General features: G+C 43.6%; 1 protein-coding gene across 2 annotated transcripts in view; it reads right to left on the bottom strand.

Moving 5' to 3' along the window:
• Positions 1-24,431, bottom strand: part of LOC140203756 (synaptosomal-associated protein 25-like) — an 80,490-nt gene that overhangs the window by 39,455 nt on the left and 16,604 nt on the right. For both annotated transcript variants that reach the window (XM_072269805.1, XM_072269804.1), the window contains exon 2: positions 6,519-6,657. In XM_072269805.1, the coding sequence (XP_072125906.1) occupies positions 6,519-6,590 (72 nt within the window). In that variant the 5' untranslated portion in view covers positions 6,591-6,657. The remainder of the gene's footprint in view (positions 1-6,518; positions 6,658-24,431) is intronic.

Raw genomic sequence — 24,431 nt, 5'->3', positions numbered from 1 at the left:
GGAGTGTTACAAAACCCGACTGCATGAAAATAAATGCAAACATTGTGACTGTCAGCAGAATGAATTAAGCAAGGCAAGTACAACGACCTATCTGAAATAAAGGTGAAAATACTGGAAACAATCAGCAGGTCAGGCAGCGTCCGAGGAGACAGAAACCGAGCCGAGGCTTCAATGCTGACTCCTCGTCAGAACTGGATTTTACCATTGCTGATGGACGTGCTCCCAGCCGGATGCACAACATACACAACCACCTCCCAGATGGTGAGGGGTGTGGGTCACACTCAGGGGTTAATGTATGGAACATTGCACAGAGAGTGTAAACATGGCTTAGGGAAATTAGTACTATCAGTATTGCAACCGTCTGTTTTAATCTCCTATGTTGTAATAGCTAATGCAAATAGATTTTATTGCACAGCATTCTGTGTATTCAAGAATACTGGGACAAAGTTCCTCCTCCTGCTCTGCTGGACCTGGGATTTCTCCTGCACCAGCCTCTTTAGCTATTGTGAATTTCCCTCATATCTCCGACGCTGGGCTATTGTACAGTTTCATTCCAGCCTGCAGAAGATTTCATGCATTATACAAGTCCACTCTATAGTTTATAGAGGGAAAGTTTACATGGACCAAATATCATTCCAATATGTTTGCATCTTAACAATAAGACCACAAAACACGGGAACAGAACTAGGCCATTCAGCCCATCAATTCTGCTCTGACATTCTGTCATGGCTGATTTCTTTTCCCTCAGTCCCATTCCCCTGCCATCTCCCTGTAGCCTTTGACACCCTGAGGAACTTCTTTAGCCAGAGGGTGGTGAATCTGTGGAATTCATTGCCACAGACAGCTGTGAAAGCCAAGTCATTGGGTACATTTAAAGTGGATGGGTTCTTGATTAGTCAGGGCATGAAGGGATACAGGGAGAAGGCAGGAGACTGGGGTTGAGAGGAAAATGGATCAGCAGAATTGATGGGCCAGATAGCCTAATTCTGCTCCTATATGTTATGATATTCTGGTATAGCACAGAACACACCTGTGGAAGTGTCCAGAAACTTAAATTGATGTACATTCTTGGCCCCGTTATTAGGTACACTTGTACACCCGCTCATTAATGCAAATATCATATGGCAGCAACTCAATGTATAAAAGCATGCAGACCTGGTCAAGAGGTTCAGTTGGTGTTCAGACCAGAATGGGGAAGAAATGTGACTTGCAGTAAGTGCCTTTAACCGTGGAATGATTGCTGGTGCCAGATAGGGTGGTTTGAGTAACTCAGAAATTAGTGATCTCCTGGGGTTTTCTACACACAACAGTTCCTAGAGTTTACAGAGAATGTGGCAAGGAATAAAAAATCTCCAGTGAGTGGCAGTTCAGTGGATGAAAACGACTTGTTAATGAGAGAGGTCAGAGGAGAATGGCCAGACTGGTTCAAGCCAACAGGAAGGTGACAGTAACTCATATAACCACGTGTTATAACAGTGGTGTGCTGAAGAACATCTCTGAATACACAACATATTGAACCTTGAGGTGATGGGCTGCAGCAGCAGGGATAATTTGATTAGGTTATTTAGTAATCTAATAACTTGGCTAATGAGTGTAAGTGCAGGTTGGCTAACACATGGGGTAACACTCATACAAAGTCTCCCTTAGAACGTCCCTTCTTCTGCGCCATTACCCAGTTTTATTGCCTGGAAATTAACTGCAGCATTCAGTTCACCAGAAAACTGCTGCCAAGCTTTAAACTGTGGTTCGATTTAATCCACCCTGCACCCCACCGGTATCTCATTTGTCAAGGCCGCTCATTCTGAAGGTCACCTCTGCTTTATGCGGCCTCACACCCTCACAACCACCAGCTGCCACCGTTAATTATTCAACGCTACACCTCTGTGCCGGCTCCCGCCTCCACGGCTTCTCCTTTCTCAAGGTCGAACCTGCCCGTATCCACCACTACCCGTCTCACATCTCCGCGGCCTATTGAGCTCACTGGGCATTGCTGCCAGTGTGGTCATTCTTCACTCCCTTACAGCCGTACAGTGCCTACAGTGCCACGGGAAACAGCCTGCCCATGAAAATACATGGCCATTCCAGTCGCCTCTGTTCGACCTGAATACGCCTCTCACAAACCCCTCAAAGTAGATCTGATACAGCTAGAACAATAAAGAACAGGAACACTCCTTCCAACCACCTTGTCCGTGCTGAACACGATGCAAAGTTAAATTATATCCGTTCCGCCTGCACGTGATCCCAAGTTACGTCCCTACCTATCATCATCATCGTGATCATGGTCATGGGTGATCATGGTCTTTCCATCACCATGATTGTTCCTGGCAATTTTTTCTACAGAAGTGGTTTGCCATTGCCTTCTTCTGGGCAGTGTCTTTACAAGACAGGAGTCCCCAGCCATTATCAATACTCTTCAGGGACTGCCTTCCTGGCATCAGTGGTCGCCTAACCAGGACTTGTGGTCTGCACCGGCTGCTCATACGACCATCCACCACTTGCCCTCATGCTCCCATGGTTTCACGTGACCCTGATCGGGGGGGGGGGGGGAGGTGCGCTAAGGTCTGGGTGTAGTCTGGCAGGGGAAAGGAGCACCTTACATCTTCCTTGATAGAGATGTATTTCCACCCTGCTACCCACATCCCTATCTAACAGCCTCCTTAATGCTACTATCACAGAGTCATAATAATACAACACAAAAAGGCCATTCAGCCCATCTGTTCCATGCTGGCCTGGCTTTCTACCCAGTCCCATCTACCTACACCCACATATAGCCCTCCACACCCCATCCATTTAGACAGATAGACAGATACTTTATTGATCCCAAAGGAAATTACAGTGTCACCTATTAGAACTTCCCTTATACGTTACTATTGAACCTGCATCTTCCACTTCTGCTGGCAGCTCGTTCCACACTCACATCACCGTCTGAGTGAAGATAATCCCCCTCAGATTCCCCTTAAATATTTTACCTTTCACCCTTAACCCATGACCTGTTTCTAGTCTCATCCAACCTGGGGGGAGATAACATATCTAATTCCACCACTACCCCTGGCATCCCGTTAGAGGAATCTACCATTCTGTGTGTTTAAAAAAAAACTTGCGCAGCACATCGCCTCTCACCCTAAATTCACGCGAGATAATGTTTAATGTTTCAACTCTGGGAAAAAGATTCCGACTGTTTACCTCATCCTCCAAGAGGACCACAAGCTTGTCATGGGTTTGGAGGCTAGCGTGCCTCATTGTCCTGGGGAGCTATGTTGGCTGGAGTCAAGGCTTTATATTTTGGCTCTTGGTAGGGTCACCCATGCCACATAGGTCAAAGGGTAAGAGTGGTCCACCGGTTCTCCAGGTTCAGGGGTTCAGCTCAGGGCTAACAATCTTCACTAGTAAAATAAAACAGTTATGGAAGCAGCAATGAAGAACCCTTCCACACCTGAGTGTGACGGTATTCCTGAGTCTCCACCCGGGACTTGCATGGCTGACAGTAGAGAAAACTGAGAGGAGGCTACCGGCACAATGAACACTGCCAGAGATGAAGGATCTTCACTGCTGCCTTGAGCGCCAGTGTTGTAACAGTCAGTAAGTAGGGAGGTAAATTCCACCTCATCTATGACTCGAGTGCCTCGACTGTTGCTGTAACGACCAGTATCGCCTACTTCCACCTCCGAAAGGTTCCTGATGCGTTAGCATCATCCATGGGCACTCAAGTTGTCACTGTTCTGACCCTTTTGTCTGGACATACAAAGCAAGTTCACTCCCATCCAATATAGAGGTACCCCTACTCTAACTCATCCATCATCCATATAGTGACTGCAAATTCAATCTCTCAAGCTTACTGGTTAAACCCAAGGGCAGAAAAAAAACAGGAATAGGCCCCTCAGAATTCCCCTACCATTCAATCTGTTTTTTTTTAATACTATGGATTCCAGTTAATTGAGACGCATTGGGACCAGTACATTTTGGCCCAATTAACCGACTGTCCCAAATAGCCAAAGTTTCATGGAAATAAAAAGAAGACAAACTACCATTTGAGTAACAAATGATGTATTCAGATGAAACACAGAACAAAGTAGAACACTACTCCAGGGGAATTCATTCTGTGTATCTGTACGCTGCCACGTTCTTTTGATTGACTGTAAATGAACAATTTCAGCACAGACACCTAGAGCAGATAATGGACTGCCTTCATAAAATGCTTTTGATGATTTCATCCTTCAAATCTTCATTTTCATTGTAACATTCAAGATGTTTGTCAATACCTTCAGATTTTTTGTAGTTCCTAACTTGTTGAAGTAGTGAAATCGTTTCATTTTCACCGTTTCTGGCACCTCCAAGTCCAAATGCTTGAAACCACAGTCAACAGAACGGTTCCAAATTGCCTTACTGCTCATTTCTCACCATCTATTAGTGACAAAAGTCACTGCTTTTGAACACAAACACATGCACAGATTTATTTAAAAACTGTTCACTCTAAGCATGGTGTAGTGTCTAACGACCACACAAGTGTACGCGACTGACGCTAGTTAGATGCTGTTTGGCAACAGTTTCCTGTCCCAGTTAAGCAGCATAGTGTCCCAAATAAACAAAGGGACTCCCGGTTACTTTCTCGATTAGTTTTTGTTCTTTAAGAGTTGTCACAAATGTTACATGCTCAAGGAGATCTGGGTTTTTTTGTGAGAATGATGTAATGGTCTTTTGGAGGTCACCTGATGTGATTTTCCCGCCGGTGAGGTCACATGATGACATGTGCACCATGGGTATATAAGGGTCGACCCAGATGACGCAGTAGGTTTTTAGTTTGTAGATTTCCAGGTAGAACGTATTGTATCTCCGTTTCTGTTGCGTGTTTGTTTTTGTGACGCAGTTTCATTTTTAAAACGGTTTTGCGTTCTATTGCAAGATACCATATTATTGGACTGGAAATTTTTGCTGGATGTGTTGATTTACCCAATTCCAACAGTAGAAGGGAGAGTGAAGAATTTATCAAAGTACAGGACCAAAGGATCGAGAGGAGTCAGCATCGTCTGGCAGTTTAACAAGGATCGACCTTATTGAGTCTTCATTGGCGGAGTAGCAACCTGCATTGAGGATAACTCTTGCCAAAAAGAAAAAGGAGTTCATGCAACGGTTTGCGCTCTCTCTCTAAAAGAATTTAAGGTCAGTTGTTTTAAACTGTTTATTTACCTCCACGTGGATTCTGTGGACAGAACCAGCAGGAAAGTCGCGTCTGTGAAGAAATCCTTCTCAAGAGAAGTCTCTCCCAATTGAACGTATAGATCTGTTGGATTTTCAAATTTATCGCTTTAAGAACTATATCTGACTTTATCTCTTTAAGAAATGTTTTAGCATTTAACGCTTTAAGAACCAGTGCCGAGTGTTGATTTGTTGAACGGCTGCATTATCGGTTAACTTCCGGTTAAAGTTTTCGTTTGTTTTTTTTTACCTTATCGTTTATCCATGTTTAATAAATGTTTGGTTGTTTTTATATAACCTGTCTCGATTGATATTCATTGTTGCCGTTTACGTAACACAAATGAGAAGCGGCTGCCCCGATTAACCGATACCCCAATTAACCAGTATCCACCGCACAGATTCTTTGAACCTTTCGCACATTATATAAGGCTGCTGCCACAAAGCAACAAATTTCACAACATAGAGCTGACTCTGACGTGATCTGACCCATTCACTATCTCATATTTCATGCCAAATCTCCAAGCCCACAATTCTCTTTTAGAAATGCATCTACCTCCTCTAAATACCCTAATGATCCAGCCTCTCCTCCAGGGCACCAAGCTAGCACCATCCTTCATTTCTACATCTTGGGAATACCAAGCACAAAATTCTCCATTCATTTGGCAGGCATGATCCCAAACTAGTGGCCATTCCCAAATCCCATCATTCCCATATAACCATATATCACTTACAGCATGGAAACAGGCCAACTCGGCCCTTCTAGTCCCTGCCAAACTCTTACTCTCACCTAGTCCCACCGACCTGCACTCAGCCCATAACCCTCCATTCCTTTCCTGTCCATATATCTATGCAATTTAACTTTAAATGACAACATCGAACCTGCCTCAACCACTTCTGCTGGAAGCTCGTTCCACACAGCTACCACTCTCTGAGTAATCCCCCATTTCCTCAGTCATTCGCTCTTTTGAATGAAGCCCTAGTGGGGCGGACTTTCATTGATTCTGTTATAGTTACCATTTTATAGAATTATTGAGATACCAACAAGAAAATAAATCTCAAGGTTGTATATGGTGACATATACTGTAAGTACTGTGATAATACATTTACATTTGACATTTTTTGAAACCCATTTTCTTTGGATAGGCACTGTACAACTCTCCGAGATAATGCCAAGTTCCTCAGTTTCAGATTATAAACATTACAATTTATTTTTTCCAGACAGCAGCTGTTGATACCGACCCTGCTGCTCTCGATTTCACCACTTGCTCCATCTGGCTAGAGGGTAATTACAAAGAAGCGTTCTCCTGCCCTCCATTCATACTCACCTCATCAGTGATTTGATCAGCGCATCGCTGCATCTCCTCCAGCTCTGATCTCATGTCCACGTTTCCATCCATGGTCCTCCTGGCGGTTGACTGCGATGGCGCAGCGCGTCACGTTGAAGGACTTGTGGCCACACGGGGGCTGTAAAGCAGAGGATGGCAGGATTCAGCGCAGGTACTGTACAAGATGATGACAATGATGACTGTACAACATACCTCGGATTATGAACAGCTGACTTCCCGGACATCCCCACAAATACGTGAGCTCCCATAATGTCATCAAATTCAAAAGTCTAACACATTAATTCCCACGACCAGAGTTGGTAAGGTGGTCTTCCACAGGTCCAGGCAGTGGTCGTTTGAGGGTCTGCCCGAGGTGATAGTGTTATGTACTGTAGAGTCATAGAGCACTACAACACAGAAACAGGCCATTCAGCCCATCTACTCCATAGCCTCCTGGTCCCATCTAACTGCACCTGTACCATAGCTCTCCATAACAACACACACACACAAAATACTGGAGGAAATCAGCAGGTCAGGCAGATCTATGGAGATGAATAAATAGGCAACTTTTCAGGCCAAGGCCCTTCATCAGGACTGGAAAGGAAGGAGGAAGGCACCATATAAGATGGTGGGGGGGGGGAGGGAAGGAAGTTAGATAGAAGGTGATAGATGAAGTCAGGTGGGTGGGAAAGGCTGGAGAGAAAGGAATTTGATAACTCTACAAATCCTTGTCATCTATTTCCCCAGCCAAACTTGTTAAATATTAGAGATGTTGTGGGCGCTGGAACCATGGTGACGTTAGTTGGCATCTCCCAGCACCTCCTCAGATGGTATTGGTTGTTGATGCAAACAACGCATTTCACTGTATTTTTGACTTTTCAAAGTACATGTGACAAAAATAAAGCAAAACTCAATCATCCACTTCCTGATTTTTTTTTGGGGGGGCGGAATCCTGATGGTTTGGCATGTGGCTCACCAGGTCCCTTAAACCAGGGGTTCCCAAACCTTTCTTTATGCCATGGACTCCTACCATTAACCAAGGGGTGCTTGGACCCCAGACTGTGAACTCAACACATACTCACTTTAAAAATCACTGGCATCCCTTTCCCTCTATTCTCAATCCAAACTAAACGATTCCACCCAAAACACCCATTATCCATTCACCTCCCCAGACACTGCCCGACCGGCTGAGATCCTCCAGCAGGTTGTATTCCACTCCAGACTCCAGCATCTGCAGTCTCATATCTTCAAACTCAGGCTCACTAGAAAATGCATTATATCACCATATAATATCTGGTTCCTTAAGGTTTTTATAGCTGGGGGTGTTAGTGGGGAATATCTCCAGCCTGCTATTAAATGCTCCCATTGGCATGTAGCCTCAGACATTCAAGTCTAGCTCTTGGTGATCACATGTGGTCAGCTACTAAGCATGGCCAAAATGATTCCACTGGCAGAAGGGACAAAGGCAGGTAACTGGAGCCATAAAGCCAGACATTTCGGGCAGACGGGGCTCGTCAGCCCTGGTTGACAGCTCATCTAGAGGGAAACTCTGAACTCGAACTCTGCTGCCTTGGGGCTATACCCACTTGTGGAGATGGCTTCGAGAGTAAACCTCGAGGTAAAAACCCAGAGCTGGAGTCCCTAAGGCAGTCCTACATTGGGTTCAACGCTGACTGGCAACAAACTGTATCGGTCTCTGCCATTCCTTTGCTACTTCAGCTACTTAGTGGGGGGAGCCTGTTACATGGGCAACAGCTTGCTCTCCACATCGTACTGCCCAGGCCTACATATGGCAGCTAGGATGTGACCCAGACCAATGGAAGTCTCAACAATATCTAAAAATCTGTATTAAAAGTGTGTTTCTGCATCGACAGGAGTAACATCCAAGACTTGCAGAAAATCAGACAACACCCCAGATGCCGTCTCTCCAGGTCCCCACATAATTGGAGCGAGACACAGTATGTCTAATCTTGTACACAAATCCTCTTGGAATAAAAGCCACACACCGTTTGCCTGTTCATCTGAGCTTGCATGGTAACTGTCAGTGATTTCAGCACAAAGGACCCACAACCTTATTAATACCAAAACCTTTCAATCTCTCAGCTTTGGAGAAAAGTGACTCTGCCTTTCTTATTTTCGCTATTGAAGTGGATGAGTTCACAATCAGAATAAAAAATCAGGTTTAATAATACCGGCATATGTCGTCAAATTTGTTAACTTTAGGGAATGGCGGCGTAAGGAAAAGGTCTCTCAACAAAAAAGAAGGTAAACTGCCCCAAAATCGAAATTAGACAAATGCTTAATATTGTATAACTATATTAATAAAAGGGGCAAGGATGATGTCTAAGAACAAGATTAAAAAGTCCACTCAGAAGGCTGATAAACACAAAGAGATGCAGCAAGGCGACGGGCCTAGCTCCCCCACGGCAAGCCAGGATGGAGATAATGAGGAGGAATCGGTGAATCTGTCTTTGATTCTCAGAAAGATTCGCGAGTTCCGACAAGATAACAACAAACAGCTGGAAGATATTAAAGGAGAAATAGTAAAAACCAACTCAAGGATAGATGAAGCCGAAGCGAGGATTGTTGGAATTGAAGAGAAGCTACAAAACGTAGAGGAAGCGATAGCAGAAATGCTGAAGCTACAAGAGCAGCTCCAGTGGAAGCTAAGAGACCAAGAAGGCCGCTCAAGAAGGGAAAATGTGAGGATTTACGGAGTTCCCTAAGGAACTGAAGGTAAACCCGGATTGATGATTCCCTTCGTGGAGAAGCTGCTGAGAGAGAACCTTGATATACCGGCCGCAAAAGACCTACAGATAGAAAGGGCTCACCGCACGTTGGCACCACAGCCCCCGGCAGGTGCCCAGCCCAGATCGATTCTGGTCAGATTTCTCAGTTACAGGACGAAGGAAGAGGTGCTTAAAAGGGCATGGCAAAAGAAAGGTTTCATGTGGAGCAACTATAAAATCAGTTTAGACCACGATTACGCACCGGGGATCCTTGCCAGACAGAAGCAATACGCGGAGGCATGGAGGGTCCTGAAGGAAAACAACATCAGATTCCAGACCCTGTATCCAGCTCGGCTGAGAGTCTTTTACGACGAAGGGACAAAAACTTACGCTACGGTGGAGGAGGCAAAGTTGGACCTGGCGGACCGGGGTCTACCTATTAAAGTTATCACCCAACTGGAGTCACTACTGGAGAGGATTCAGCAGAAGTTGTGGCAGTCAGTGGGGCGAGGACGCTCCACACGAACCAGAGTGTCAAACTACAAGGAAAAGCTGCAAATATTCAGATGCAAATGTACAGAGAATACAGATTAATTAAGAGAAATGACTGAAAAGAGTAAATCGGACTTAAATGAAAGCTGGTAATTGAAAATAAACTAGACGGAATAACTTGAATGATAGCAATATGGTGGAGACATAAATAGGAGAAAATTCTCTATGATTATTCAAACTGCTGAGGGCCCTCTAACACAGGGTGAAGATAGAGGTTATCCCTCTGAACTGAGGCGGGTCGGTGCTCAGGCCTCACTGTTGGAAGTCAGGGAAAATTTTCAAATGTTATACTTTCAAAAATGTCTAGGGTGTGGTTATATGTTTTGGTTTACTGTTGAGAAGGGATTGCTTACTGTTTGGTTAGAAAAGGAGAGTGTTTTTTTCTACTAGAGAAAAATGCAAACTGAATTGGTAAAAATAATTTCCTATAATGTTAATGGGGTTTTGAATCCAATTAAAAGAAATAAGATTATGTCTAAATTGAAAAAAGAGAGGGCACAAATAGCTTTCCTCCAGGAAACACATATAAGCCAATCTGAACATGGAAAATTAAAAAGAATGGGCTTTAAGCATGTATTTTATTCATCATATAAATTGAGCCACAAAAGAGGGGTAGCTACTTTAATATCAAGTGCTCCTAATTATGAACATATTTCAGAGACTAAAGACAAAGATGGAGGATTTGTAAAAATTACAGGAAGAATGGAAGGTACAGAAATAACATTGCTGAATGTTTATGCTCCTCCAGGTTGTGAATGGTCATTCTATAGACACATTTTTGACCTAATGGTCAGTTCTCAAGGGGTAGTAATCTGTGGAGGGGATTTTAATATTAGGTTAAATCCTGCATTAGATTCTTCAAGAATAGTTACTCAGAATAAACCTCTAACTCGGAAAATGAATTTATTGATGGAGGAGTTGGGAATTATAGATGTGTGGAGGGAATTACACCCCACTAGTAAAGATTATACACATTATTCTTTCCCTCATTCAGCCTATTCAAGGATAGACTATTTCTTTATCTTTAATACAGATAGACTCAGGATAAAAAACTAATATTGCAACAATTGATCTGTCGGATCATAGCCCAGTCTCTATGTCTCTAATCCTGGAAAGGAAAATGAGGAAAATACTATGGAGGCTAAACTCACATATACTCAATAACCTGAAAGTAATGGAGAGATTAAGGGGAGAAATCAAAGAATACCTAGACCTTAATGACACGGGAGAAACATCACCAGTGATCTTATGGGATACATTGAAAGCTGTACTGAGAGGAAAAATTATTTCCATTACCACTCACCTGAAAAAAATCAATGCACAAAAATTAGCAGACCTTCAAGGAAAATTAAAACAACTTCAAGTTGTAGATAGCAACAAAAGTAATTCTAATTTAAAACAGGAAATTAGGAAATTGCAAGGTGAAATTGATGATATTTATACATTGGAAACCCAAACAAATTTTCTTTACCTGAGACAAAAGAATTATGAAGTAGGAGGTAAATCAGCTAGATTATTAGCATATAAATTACGAAAACAACAAGCAGACAATACAATACATAAAATAAAGAATCCAAAGACAAAGCTTGTGGAGAGTACAATAGGGAAAATTCAGGAGAGTTTTGAAACATATTATCGAGAGCTGTACTCCCAACCCTGGGCCTCCAATGAGCCCTATATAGACACTTTATTGAATTCTTTAGATCTACCCAAGCTTACAGATTTACAAAATTAATGCCTATTAGAGCCAGTAACTGTCAAAGAACTGAATGTGGCCATCTCTAGATTAAAGGCTGGAAAGTCTCCAGGTTCTGATGGGTTTACCTCAGAGTGGTACAAGTCCCAGAAGACACAGTTAGCCCCATTACTACTTAACACCTTTAATTGGATCTTGCAGAGAGGAGAAACTCCACCCTCCTGGAGAGAAGCGATTATTTCAGTTATTCCTAAAAGGGTAAAGATAAACTAGAACATGGTAATTATCGACCAATTAGCGTTCTTAATTTAGATTACAAATTATTTACATCTATATTAGCGCGCAGATTGGAAAAGCTTTTACCTGGCCTAATCCATTTAGACCAGACTGGATTTATTCAACAAAGACAAACACAGGACAACATAAGGAGAACTCTACACATACTAGAACAGGTTATTAAGAATGGGACAGAGACAATGGTAGTGGGATTAGACGCTGAGAAAGCTTTTGATTCAGTTAGTTTGGCATTCCTATACAGAGTGTTAGGAAGATACGGCTTTCAAGAAAAGTTTATTAAAGTAATTCAGACTCTACAGCCCTACAGCCCGAATTAAGACTCCTTCATCTTAGAGAGAGGCACTAGACAGGGATGCCCAATTTCTCCTCTCCTTTTTGCGCTATATATTGAACCGCTTGCCCAACTAATAAGACAGAGCAAAATCGTAAAAGGTATCAAGGTGGCAGGGACTGAACAGAAAGTGGCGTTATCGCAGATGATGTTTTAGTCTGTCTAAGTGAACCAGAAAAATCATTTATAGGATTGTTTACACTGTTGGATGACTTTGGGAAAATATCAGGTTATAAAATAAATGTAAAGAAAATGCAGGTTATGTCCCTAAATTATACACCATCCAAAAAACTGCAGGATAAATATGATCTTAAGTGGGAAGCTAAATCATTAAAATATTTAGGAATAACCCTGCTGAAGGATCTTTCATCACTGTCACAGGTAAATTATGGGCCATTAATTTCAGAGATAAAAGCAGATATGCATAGATGGAATCTTATCCCCTTTTTAAGTTTAAATTCAAGGATAAATACCATAAAAATGAATATTCTCCCTCGGTTACTCTATCTTTTCCGAACTTTACCTGTGGAGGTGGATGATAATCAATTCAGGGAATGGGACAAATGGATTTCCCGCTTTATCCGGCAAGGAAAGAAACCTAGAATTCGAAATAACACCTTACAGTTAGGAAAGGAAGGAGGAGGTATGGTACTTCCTTGTCTGAGAAATTATTTTTATGCTTCACAGATAACCCCTCTGTTATATTGGTGCAACAGGGAATATAAGGCTAGATGGAAGGAAATTGAATTTGGATTGGTTGACAGTTTTCCTCTACAGGCCTCAATAGCTGACAAAGGATTGATGGCCCAATTGGAAAAGTTTAAAAGCAGCTGGATAAATCTTACATTAAAAGTATGGCAGAAGGTGGTTAATTCATGTGGAATCAATAACATGTTAAAACTTTTCAGATGGTGTGCATATGATACCGAATTCCTTCCCAACAGAGGAGATAAAAGATTTGAACTATGGATAAAGAAAGGTCTTACAACCTACCTCTCATTTATAGATAAAAGAGTATTACAAAGTTTCCAAATCGTGCAGGACAAACATGGCCTAGAACACAATGACTTTTTTTTTAGGTACCTTCAAGTACGACACTATGTTAACCAGAGTTGTAGATATACAGACTTATCAACAGTAGAATTAGAATTTTTCAAGATCCTGAATTCGGCTTGTAGTTCAATACCTAGTAAATCAGTTTCTCGATTATATAATGCACTCTCCCATGCTAAAAATGTAAATACACTGTATATTAAAGAGAAGTGGGAGAAAGAAGCGGGGTTGGTACTTTCAGAGGAGGCTTGGGGGAAAATATGCAGCTTTCAGTGGTCTCCGACCAATTCTTTGACTTGGAGAGAACATTGTTGGAAAAATATTATAAGATACTTCAAGACCCCATATCAGGAAAAATATAGAGACACAAACGTGACATGTTGGAGAAGATGCGGCTCCAAGGAGGCAAATCATTTCCATATTTTCTGGGATTGCCCTAAATTAAGTTTATATTGGAAAGGTATTTATAGAACATTAGTTAAGGTACTTAAGACCCAGATACCTCTGAACTTTGAGACGCTGTATTTGGGGCATGTATTGTTTCTTGAACAGAAGAAAGATATAAAGTTGGGGCAGGCCCTTTTAGCGGCAAGTAAGAAATCAATCACCAGAAAGTGGCTAAATCCAATATCACCTACATTAGAAGATTGGCACAAAATTATCTTGGAAATATTTAAAATGGAAAAGATGACTTACTCCCTGAGAATTCAAAAAGAAAAATTTTATCAAATTTGGAATAAATGGATTGAATGTATAACCCCAAAGCGAGCAGACTTTAGATGACTCTACTAATGATTTATATTGCTCTTCTCATCAACACAGTAATATTGCTAACGTAAGCACCCCTGGTCTAAATGTTTACTGTTTTTGTTTTTTTTTGGAAAATGGAGAATTAACACAAGTAAAGGAAAAGATTTGGGAAAGGGATAAAAAATGATAAAATTACGTAAATAAGTACAAAGGGATTGGATAATTATGTTTGGGGACAGGAGCAAACATGAACAAGTTAGGGTATAAGCACCTACAATGGTAGTTACATAGGCTTACAAACAACATTTTGGACCAGAAAGAAATGGTCCAGAAGAGATATATGGAAATCATTATTAATCCACTATTATTATTATTTTTCTTAACAACTAATATCATTACTTAGCCTAATAGAGTAGAATTTCAACTGCACATAATTATCTATTTAAGTGCCTAATTCCTTTTTATTTCATCTTAATGTGTACTTAGGAATGTATAAATAATTATAGTTTTATACATATATTAAAAAAATGGAAAAGGTTATACTTGTGAAAAAAGTTCATGCTACTTGTGAATTCCTTATCCAAATAAAAATAAAAAATTTTTAAAAATATATTAAAAAAAAGAAATTTGTTAACTTTGCAGCAGTAGTACAACACAATACATAATAATAGGAAAAAACTGTGGCTCGTTTTTTATATATATATTTAAATAAGTAGTGAGGTAATGTTCATGGGTTCAATCTCTGTTCAGGAATCGGATGGCAGAGGGGAAGAAGCTGTTCCTGAATCGCTGAGTGTGTGCCTTCAGGCTCCTGTACCTCCTACCTGATGGTAACAGTGAGAAAAGGGCATGCCCTGGGTGCTGGGGGTCCTTAATAATGGACGCTGCCTTTCTGACCCACACTCACTTTGTAGGCTAGTACCCAAGATGGAGCCGACTAAATCTACAACCCTCTGCAGCTTCTTTTGGTCCCGTGCGGTAGCCCCCCCACCACCATACCAGACAGTGATGCAGCCTGTCAGAATGCTCTCAACGGTACATCTGTAGAAGGTTTGAGTGTATTTGTTGACATACCAAATCTCTTCAAACTCCAAACGAAGAATAGTCGGCACATCGGCAGAAATTTGCGGCTGCTTTTGATGACGTACCAAACCTTCTCAAACTTGTAATGAAACAAAGACACTGTCTTGCCTTCTTTATAGCTGCATCAACATTTTGGGTCCCGGTACAGCCCTCGGAGATTTGACACCTAGAAACTTGAAGTTGCTCACTCTCTGCTTTTGATGCCTCTAAGGTGACTGCTGTGTGTTCTCCCTTTCCAACGTCCACAATCAGCTCTTTGGTCTTAACTGACATTAAGTGCAAGATTGTTGCTACAACACCACTTTATTGGCTTTATATCTTGCTCCTGTACGCCCTCTCATCACCATCTGACATTGTTTTTCTCCTGCCATGTTCTTACCAATCATTCAGCTTGTCCCTGTCCCCCACAAGCCCTTCCGAGTCCTCCTCACGGCCTATACTGCCAGCCAGCACCCTGATTAAAACCTTGATTCCTTCTTTCATTACATGCCATGTTGTATGACATGAGCGATCATGGTCTTTCCATGACCATGTTTGTTCTTGGCAAATTTTTCTACAGAAGTGGTTTGCCATTGACTTCTTCTGGGCAGTGTCTTACAAGACGGGTGACCCCAGCCATTACCAATACTCTTCAGAGATGGTCTGCCTGGCGTCAGTGGTCGCATAACCAGGACTTGCGACATGCACCAGCTGCTCGTACGACCATCCACCACCTGCTCCCATGACTTCACATGATCCCGAACAGGGGTTGGGATGGGGTGAGGGGTAAGCAGGGGCTACACCTTGCCTAAGGGTGACCTCTAAGAGTGGCTAATAGCTAGTCAGAGGGGTGGAAGCATTTAAAGAACAATTGCTGTCCATAGACGACCCTGTCGCCCCATTCCCAGATTTGGGGATGGATTCACTGGCTGTACATCCCGCAGAGGATCAATGCTAACTCATGATTATTGTTTTTTTAATTTAGAGATAGAGCATGCTAACAGGCCCTTGTGGTCCAATGAGCCCACGCTGCCCAGTTCCAGCCACATGACCAATTAACCTACTAATCCACATATTTTTGGAATGTGGGAGGAAACTGGAGCACCCAGAGGCAACCAGGGAGAATGTAACATTTCCTTAAAAGGGAGCAGCAGGAATTGAACCCAGGATGCTGGTACTGTTATAGCATTACACCACCATGCTGTTGACATACATATGCTGAGAGATTTATTGTTTTGTGGTAGCACAGTGCAAGACATAAAAATGGATTTCTATAAGTTACAATAAATAAACAAATAGTACAAAAGGAGGAATTGTGTGGAAGTGTTCAATGTCCATTCAGAAATCGGCTGGCAGAGGTGAAGAAGCTGTTCCTGAATTGTTGAGTGTGTGTCTTCAGGCTTCTGTACCTCCTCCCTGATGGTAGCAACAAGAAGAGGGCATGACCTGGGTGATGGGGATGATGGATGCTACCTTTCTGAGCCATCTCTTCTTGAAGATGTCCTGGATGCTGGGGAGGCCAGTGCCCATGATGGAGCTGACTGAGTTTAGAACCCTCTGTAGCTTATTTCGATCCTGCGTAGTGACACATCCCACCACACCACTACCCTACCAGACGGTGACGCAGCCAGTTAGAATGCTCTCCATGGTACATCTGTAGAAATTTATAAGCGTCTTTGGTGGCATACCAAATCTCCCCAAACTCCTAATGAAATACGGCCCCATCGTGCCTTCAGAAAGCACTTTGACAGTTATGTGGATTGGAAGGATTTAGAGCAGGGGCTTGCAACCTTTGTTATGCCCCGGAGCCTTACCATTCACCGAGGGGTTCGCAGACCCCAGGTTGGGAACCCGATTTAGACGGATATGAGCGAAGTGCACAGAAAAAAATTAGCTGACGTAGGCAACTGGGTCAGCATGGATAAGTTAACTGAAGGGCCTGTATGACCGTGGTGGTGGTGTTGGTCTGGATTTCATGGGCATAAACTTCACAGTACCTCTCCTGGTCTGACAAAACTCTAGATGGAGATGTTCCTGTAGGTTTCATCCTCTGACCATGCATAGCCCTCACACTGGCCTGCTCTTCAATCTCCCCAGCAGGTTTACTGGGGGGGGGGTCTGCCCAGTGCCAGCCTTCAACAACCCCGTAAATGACTCAGAAAGCACAAAGGTCTCGTTATGGTTGTGTCCATTTCAAAGACAGGTCACAATACAAGTGACCACAACGAGAATGCACTAGGGATAAAGATAGTTTCTGAGCAAAAATGTTGTAAGTGAAGAATAATATGGGAAAATGTGGAATTGTTTGTTTTGGCAGCAATTTTTTTTTAAGTGGCACGGTATCTAAATGGTGAGAAGTCAGACAGCTCCAAGGTGAAGAGGGAGCTGGGAATTATTCACAGGCACTGCAAATGGTTAGAAAAGCTAACAAAATGATAACATTTCTAGATTTGGACTGATTTACTTGTTAATCACATGTACATTGAAACAAACAGTGACACCACAAACATAGCATGCCCACAATGTTCACAAAGACAAGAGACTCAGCAGATGCTGGAAATCCAGAGTAACACACTCAAAATGCTGGAGGAACTCAACAGGTCAGGCAGCATCTGTGGAAAGGATTAAATAGTCGATGTTTCGGGCCGAGACCCTTTGTCAGGACTGAAAAGGAAGGTGGGGGGTGGAAGAAGCCAGAATAAAGAGGGAGGGGAAGGAGTATCAGCAGGAAAGGGATAGGTGAGGGGGAAGATAGGTGGGTGGGGGGAGGGGAAATGAAGTAAGAAGAAGGGAGGTGATTGGTAGAGAAGGAGGAATCTGACAGGAGAGGAAAATGGACCATGGGAGACAGGGAAGGTAGAGGGGCACCAGGGGGTGGGGGGGGGGCAACAGACAGGTGAGATGAATACAAGGGGTAAGGTGACAGCCAGAATAACATAAAGAGGGAAGGGGAGGGAGAAGATGATTGGAGGCTACCCAATATGAGGTGTTGCTCCTCCAACCTGAGAGTGGCCTCATTGAGGCAGCGGAGGAGGCCGTACACCAGCATGCAGAATGTGAGTGGGGCGTAGAATTAAAATGGGTGGCCGCGGGGAAATCCTCCCCTTGCGGGAGGAGTGGAGGTGTTCGACAATGTGGTTCTCCAATCGACGCCGGATCTCACCAGTGTAGATGAGGCCACACCGGGAACACCAGATACAGTAAGTGACCCCAAAAGACTTGCAGGTGAAGTGTTGCCTCACCAGGAAGGGCTGTTTGGGGTCCTAAATGATGGTGAGGGAGGAGGTGAATTGGCAGAAGTGTTAGTAAGATCATTTGATACTGGAGCAGATTTGGGCTATTCAACCCATCGAGTCTGCTCTACCATTCAGTCATGGCTGATTATTCAAATCAATTCCACTCTCACACTTTCTCCCTCCTTAACCCCTTACCAATTCAGAACCAATCAATCCCTGCCTTAAACACACCCAGAAACCTGGGCTCCATTGTCCTCTGTGGCAACAAATTCCACAGACTCACCACCCTGTTGACCAGAGAAATTCCTCAAGTCACTTTTAAGGGACATCGCTTTATTCTGAGGCTGAGCCCCTGGATCCTGGACTCTTCTACTAATGGAAACATCCTCTCCATGTCCAAAAGACCCAATAGACTTAAGAGACAAAGTTATACGGCACAGGAGGAGGTCCTTCAGCCCATCATTCATGCTGACCATCAAGCACGTTGATACTCGCAAGACCAGAAGAAATAAGAGCAGAATTAGGCCATTTGGCCCATCGAGACTGCTCTGCCATTTGATCATGGCCAATTTATTTTGCCTCTCAACCACATTCTCCCCATAACCTTTGACACACTTAATCAAGAACCTATCAACCTCCATTTTAAATGTACCCAATGACTTATCCTGCTATGTTCTGCCCCGGCTGCTCCAGGCTTCAGGGCTATGGACTCAATCTGGTTCCGAACGCTGCTGCTTGCTTTTATTGTTTAAATGACTTGTGTATTTTCCCCTCTCTCTGCGCATTGGGTGTTCATTTTGTTTTTAATTGGGCTCTTTCAGGTTTCTTGTTTTGTGGCTGCCTGTAAGCAGACAAATCTCAAGCTTGTATAATGAATACATACTTTGATAATAAATGTACTTTGAACTTTGACTTGCCACAGATTCACTGTAAATTCCTCTGGCTAAAGAAATTCCTCCTTACCTCAGTTCTGATTCTGGTACTAGAGTCCCCCCCACTATTCTTCCCAATGTTCATTCTTTCTCGGCCTTTCAATAATCAGTAGGTTTCAATGAGATTTCCATATAACCATATAATAATTACAGGACGGAAACAGGCTATCTCAGCCCTTCTAGTCCATGCCGAACTCTTACTCTCACCTAGTCCCACCGACCTGCACTAAGCCCATAACCCTCCATTCCTTTCCTGTCCATATATCTATCCAATTTAACTTTAAATGACAACATCGAACCTGCCTCAACCACTTCTGCTGGAAGCTCGTTCCACACAGCTACCACTCTGAGTAAAGAAGTTCCCCCTCATGTTACCCCTAAACTTTTGCCCTTTAACTCTCAACTCATGTCCTCTTGTTTGAATCTCCCCCACTCTCAATGGAAAAAGCCTATCCATGTCAACTCTATCTATCCCCCTCATAATTTTAAATACCTCTATCAAGTCCCCCCTCAACCTTCTACACTCCAAAGAATAAAGACCCAACTTGTTCAACCTTTCTCTGTAACTTAGGAGATGAAACCCAGGTAACATTTTAGTAAATCTCCTCTGTACTCTCTCAATTTTATTGACATCTTTCCTATTTCACCCCCACTCCACCCCATTCTTCTCATGCTTTAACACTTTCATTCCCAGGATGTTTCCTATAAACCTCCTCTGGACTCTGTAATTAATCTAGTTCAATACTCCCCACACTCCCAATGTCCTCTACACTCATCTGCACACTAGTGACCACTTAGGCTATCCATTGCACATCTTTGGGGTGTGGGAGGGAACCAGAGCACCTGGAAAAACCCACCCGGTCACAAGGAGAACCTGCAAACTCCACACAGACAGCACCAAAGGTCAAAACTGAACCCAGGTCATTGGAGTTGTGAGGCAGAAGATCTACCAGTCATGGCACAGGGACGATGGCCTTACTTCATTCAGTAACAGTTCTATGATGCACCTTCACGGCCTGTCCAACACATTCCAGCTACCTGCATGTTAGCGTAAGCATGCACTGCACCCGCCTGTAACGCATGACTACCATTCTGGTCTCAGAGAAAGTTCTAGCCTGATTGGCTTTCCAAAATGCAACTCTTTTCCACCTTGCACATAGACACAAGAGGTTCTGCAGATGCTAGAAATCTCGAGCAACACACGAAATACTGAGGAAAATGCCTGAACTCACTGGAGTTTAGAAGAATGGGGTGGGGGGGTGTGGAATCTCATTGAAACCTATCAAATATTGAAAGACCTGGATAGGATGGAAATGGAGTTGATGTTTCCTGTATTGGAAGAGTCTAGGACCAGAGGGCATAGCCTCAGAGTATAAAGGTGTCCCTTTAGAACAGAGAAAAGGAGGAATTTCTTTAGCCAATGGGTGACAAATCTGTAGAACTGATTGCTACAGACAGCTGTGGAGGCCGTCATTGGGTATTTAAAGGTTGATAGGTTCTTGATTAATAAGGCAACAAAGGTATGTGCAGAAGGCATAAGAATATGGTTGAGAGAGAAAAATAAATCCACCATGATGGGATGAAGGAGCAGATTTGATGGGCTGAATGGTCTAATTCTGCCCTATATCTTTTGGACTTATTATCTCCCTCTTGAGGAGGCACAAGAAACAGACAACACAAGTGCTCACAAACAAAAGAAAATCTGCAGGTGTTGGAAATCCAGGCAACACACACAGAATACTGGAGGAACTCAGCAGGTTAGGCAGCATCTATGGGAAAGAGTATAGTCAACATTTTGGACCAAGACCCTTCATCAGGACTGGAAAAAAAAGATGAGAAGTCACAGTAAGAAAGCTTGGAGGAGAGGAAGAACCACGAGGTGAGAAGGGTTGGAAGGTGGCAGTGAGAGATGGTTTCACTAAACTCCCATCGAAGGGAAAATTTAAACTTCTTCAGGCCCCACGAGTTACAAATGCCTGCACTGTAGTGTAACATTTAGCATGACCCTTTACAACTCCAGCTGTAAGATCACAGTTCAGTTCCTGCCGCTGTCTGAAAGGAGTTTGTACGTTCTCCCTGTGACAAGTGGGTAACCACTGCGTGCCCTGGATTCCTCCCAAATTCCAGACACGTACGGTTAGGGTCGGTAAGTTGTGAGCGTGTTGTGTTGATGCAGGAAGCATGGCGACACTTGGGGGCTACCCAGCACATTTCAGACTGCGTCGCTCATTAACGGAAAGCAACATATTTCATAGTATATTTCGCTGCACATGTGACAAATACAACTAATCTTTCCATGAATACTCCGTACATACAAGCGAGCGTTTCGGAGACCAGTGGGATGGATGTGGAGCCATTTACCAGCCGCTGCAGTGCTGCAGCCGTCTTCTGCCGGATGGGAACGGGGCATTTCCAAGGCCATCTTCCCCCACCGTCCTTCCTCCCCGAGCTGCAACACTCGGGGATTACGGGGAGCTCCGCAGAGCGGGCAGCCCTGACTAGTCTCACTCACTGAGTCAGTGCGGATGGCTGGCGGCCGCTCTCCCTGCGCCTGTTCACTCTCTCATCAACCTTGCTTCTATGACCCGCCTCGTCCTCACTCTGTCGTTCAACTCCTACGTTTGAACCACTGTCAGGAACAGAACCCCTGTGTAAGCGGGGCAGCTGCCTGTAATCCAAAGTTCAAACTACATTTATTCTCAAACTACGTATATGTCACCATATACTACCCCGAGATTCATTTCCTTACAGGCATTCTCAGTAGAACAATGAAAGACAATAGAACCGATGAAAAACTACACACAAAGACTGACAAACAACCAATGTGCAAAAGACAAACTGCATATAAAATAAATAGACAGACAGAAATAGATAGATAGAACAACAGATAGATTTCTTTTTAGACTGAGAACATGAGATGTAGAGTCCTTGAAAATGAGTCCATAGGTTGTGGAATCAGTTCAGTGCTGTGGTAAGTGAAGTTGTCCATTCCAGTTCAAGAGCTTGATGGTTGAAGGATAATAGTTATTACCTCGGTTACCAGGTTCCTGAAGCTGGTGGTGGTACCACCTTCCCGGTGGCAACAGCGAGGAGAGTATGAGGCCTGGATGGTGGGGGTCCTTTATACTGGATACCTGAGCCAGTGCTCCTGTTGATGTGTTCAATAGTGGGGAGGGTTTTTCCTGTGATGGACTGGATTGCATCCTCTACTTCCTGTAGGCCTTTTTTCAGACCTAGTACAATTTTGTAGGGGGGGGGGTGAAATAGGTGAGTGACGAGTCGGGTGAGGGGGAGGGGCAGAGAAAATTCCCTGATCTGAACCGTTTGACCAGAAGTTTGATTGTCTTGTCAGAGGGCAATTCATGCAGTTTAAAAAAGACTGGAGCCTCTGTGCATCTGACCTCATTCACCATGCCCACAAAGTTCCTGGTGTGCCTAATTAGCCTTGGCCTACCTCAGGCTCTGCCAACCTTAGTGTAGTACGCGTTACCCAGCCCAACCAACTACCTGCTCAGTCAAGGAATATCATTCTAGATACTCCAAGCTGTCAAATCTGTTGTAAGGTTGTTTTGTGAGACTCTAGAAAAGTATAATCTCCAGAGCCACGTAGCCAGGAAGAAAAGGCCGAGTCTAAGGTCCCACTGAGGGGATAGCTTTTTGTCAGAGGGGTTTTCTTTTTCTTGGACTGAGGGCAAAGGGGATCTGGCATAGCAGAGGTGCAGAGGCCTGGGGTAGATCACATTTGGAGTGTTGTAAACACAAGAGATTCTGCAGATGCTGGAAGTCCAGAGTAACACACACAAAATGCTGGGGGAACTCAGCAGCTCAGGCAGCATCTATGGAGAAACAGTCGACATTTCGGGCTGAGATCCATCTGGATGCTGCCTGACCTGCTGAGTTCCTCCAGGTGTGCGTGTGTGTGTCTGTGTGTCTGCGTGTGTGCCTGTGTGCGTTCGTTCAGTTTCAGTCACCCTGCTATTGGAAAGATGCCATTAGGCTGCAACGTGTGCAGGTGAGATTTACAGGGATGTTATTTGTACTTGAGGGACTGAGTTATGGGGATAGGTTGAGCAGGTTGGGAATGTTTTCACAGGAGTGTCAGAGAATGAGGAATGATTTTACAGGGGTGTATAAAATCAGAAGGCACATTGATAGAGTGAATAGTCTTTATCCTGGGGTTGGAGAATTAAGAACTACCAGAGGGGACAGAATTACTAGGAAACTGAGGGGCAATTTTACCACCCAGAGGGTGATCAGTATATAGAATGAACTGCTAGAGGAAGTTGTTGAAGCAACATTTAAATAACATCTAAACCTTTGACAAACTTCTGTAGATGTGTGATTGACTGGCTGCATCATAGCCTAGTTATGGAAACACCAATACCCTTGAAAGGATGATCCTACAAAAAGGTAGTAGCTACAGCCCATCACGGGTAAAGCACTCCCCAGCACTGCGCACACCTATATGAAACATGCTGCAGGAAAGCAGCATCCATCACCAGGGACACCCACCACCCAGGGCATGGTCTCTTCCCATTGCTGCCATCAGGAAGGTGCAGGAGCCTCAGGACTCACACCACCAGGGTCAGAAACAGTTATTATCCCTCAACCATCAGGCTCTTGAACTAGAGGGGTCAACTTCAATCAACTTCACTTGCAACAAAAGGACTCACTTTCAAGGACTCATCATCTCGTTCTTGATGTCTATTGTTTATTATTACCTTCTTTTTGTACTTGCAGAGTTTGTTGTCTTTCCACACTGGCTGACCGCCTTTTTGGTACAGTCTTTCACTGATTCCATCATCGGAATTACATTTATTGAGCATGCAAGATAAGGCGGCGAGACAGCAACTACACATTAGGAGTTTGAAGAGATTTGGCATGTCAACAAAAACACTCAAAAACTTCTATAGTTGTACCGTGGAGAGCATTCTGACAGGCTGCATCACTGTCTGGCATGGAGGGCTACTGCACAGGACTGGAAGAAGCTGCAAAGGGTCAAAAACAAAGGCGGGAGGAGAAGATGGCAGCACGCCACGCATGCGCAGCTCTTCGGTAAAAAATGATATCGTATCCGTTAAATAGGGGCCGAGGACAATTCTGATTTTGATGGAGAATGGATGTGAAAGCACAGAGGAACATCTGAAGAAATTTCTGAAATGCCCGTTCGCTGCTGTCATTACTGTGCGGTCGTGAATCTTTCAGAGGGTAGGCCCCAAAATCCCCAGCCTTGCCTGCTTTTGGCAACCGAGAAGGTCGTCGAATTGTTCGGACA

The sequence above is a fragment of the Mobula birostris genome, chromosome 10 (genome assembly GCF_030028105.1).
Source record: "Mobula birostris isolate sMobBir1 chromosome 10, sMobBir1.hap1, whole genome shotgun sequence".
Lineage (NCBI taxonomy): Eukaryota > Metazoa > Chordata > Chondrichthyes > Myliobatiformes > Myliobatidae > Mobula > Mobula birostris.
Note: the sequence above shows the minus strand (reverse complement) of the source record. Positions and strands in the feature narration are given on the sequence as shown.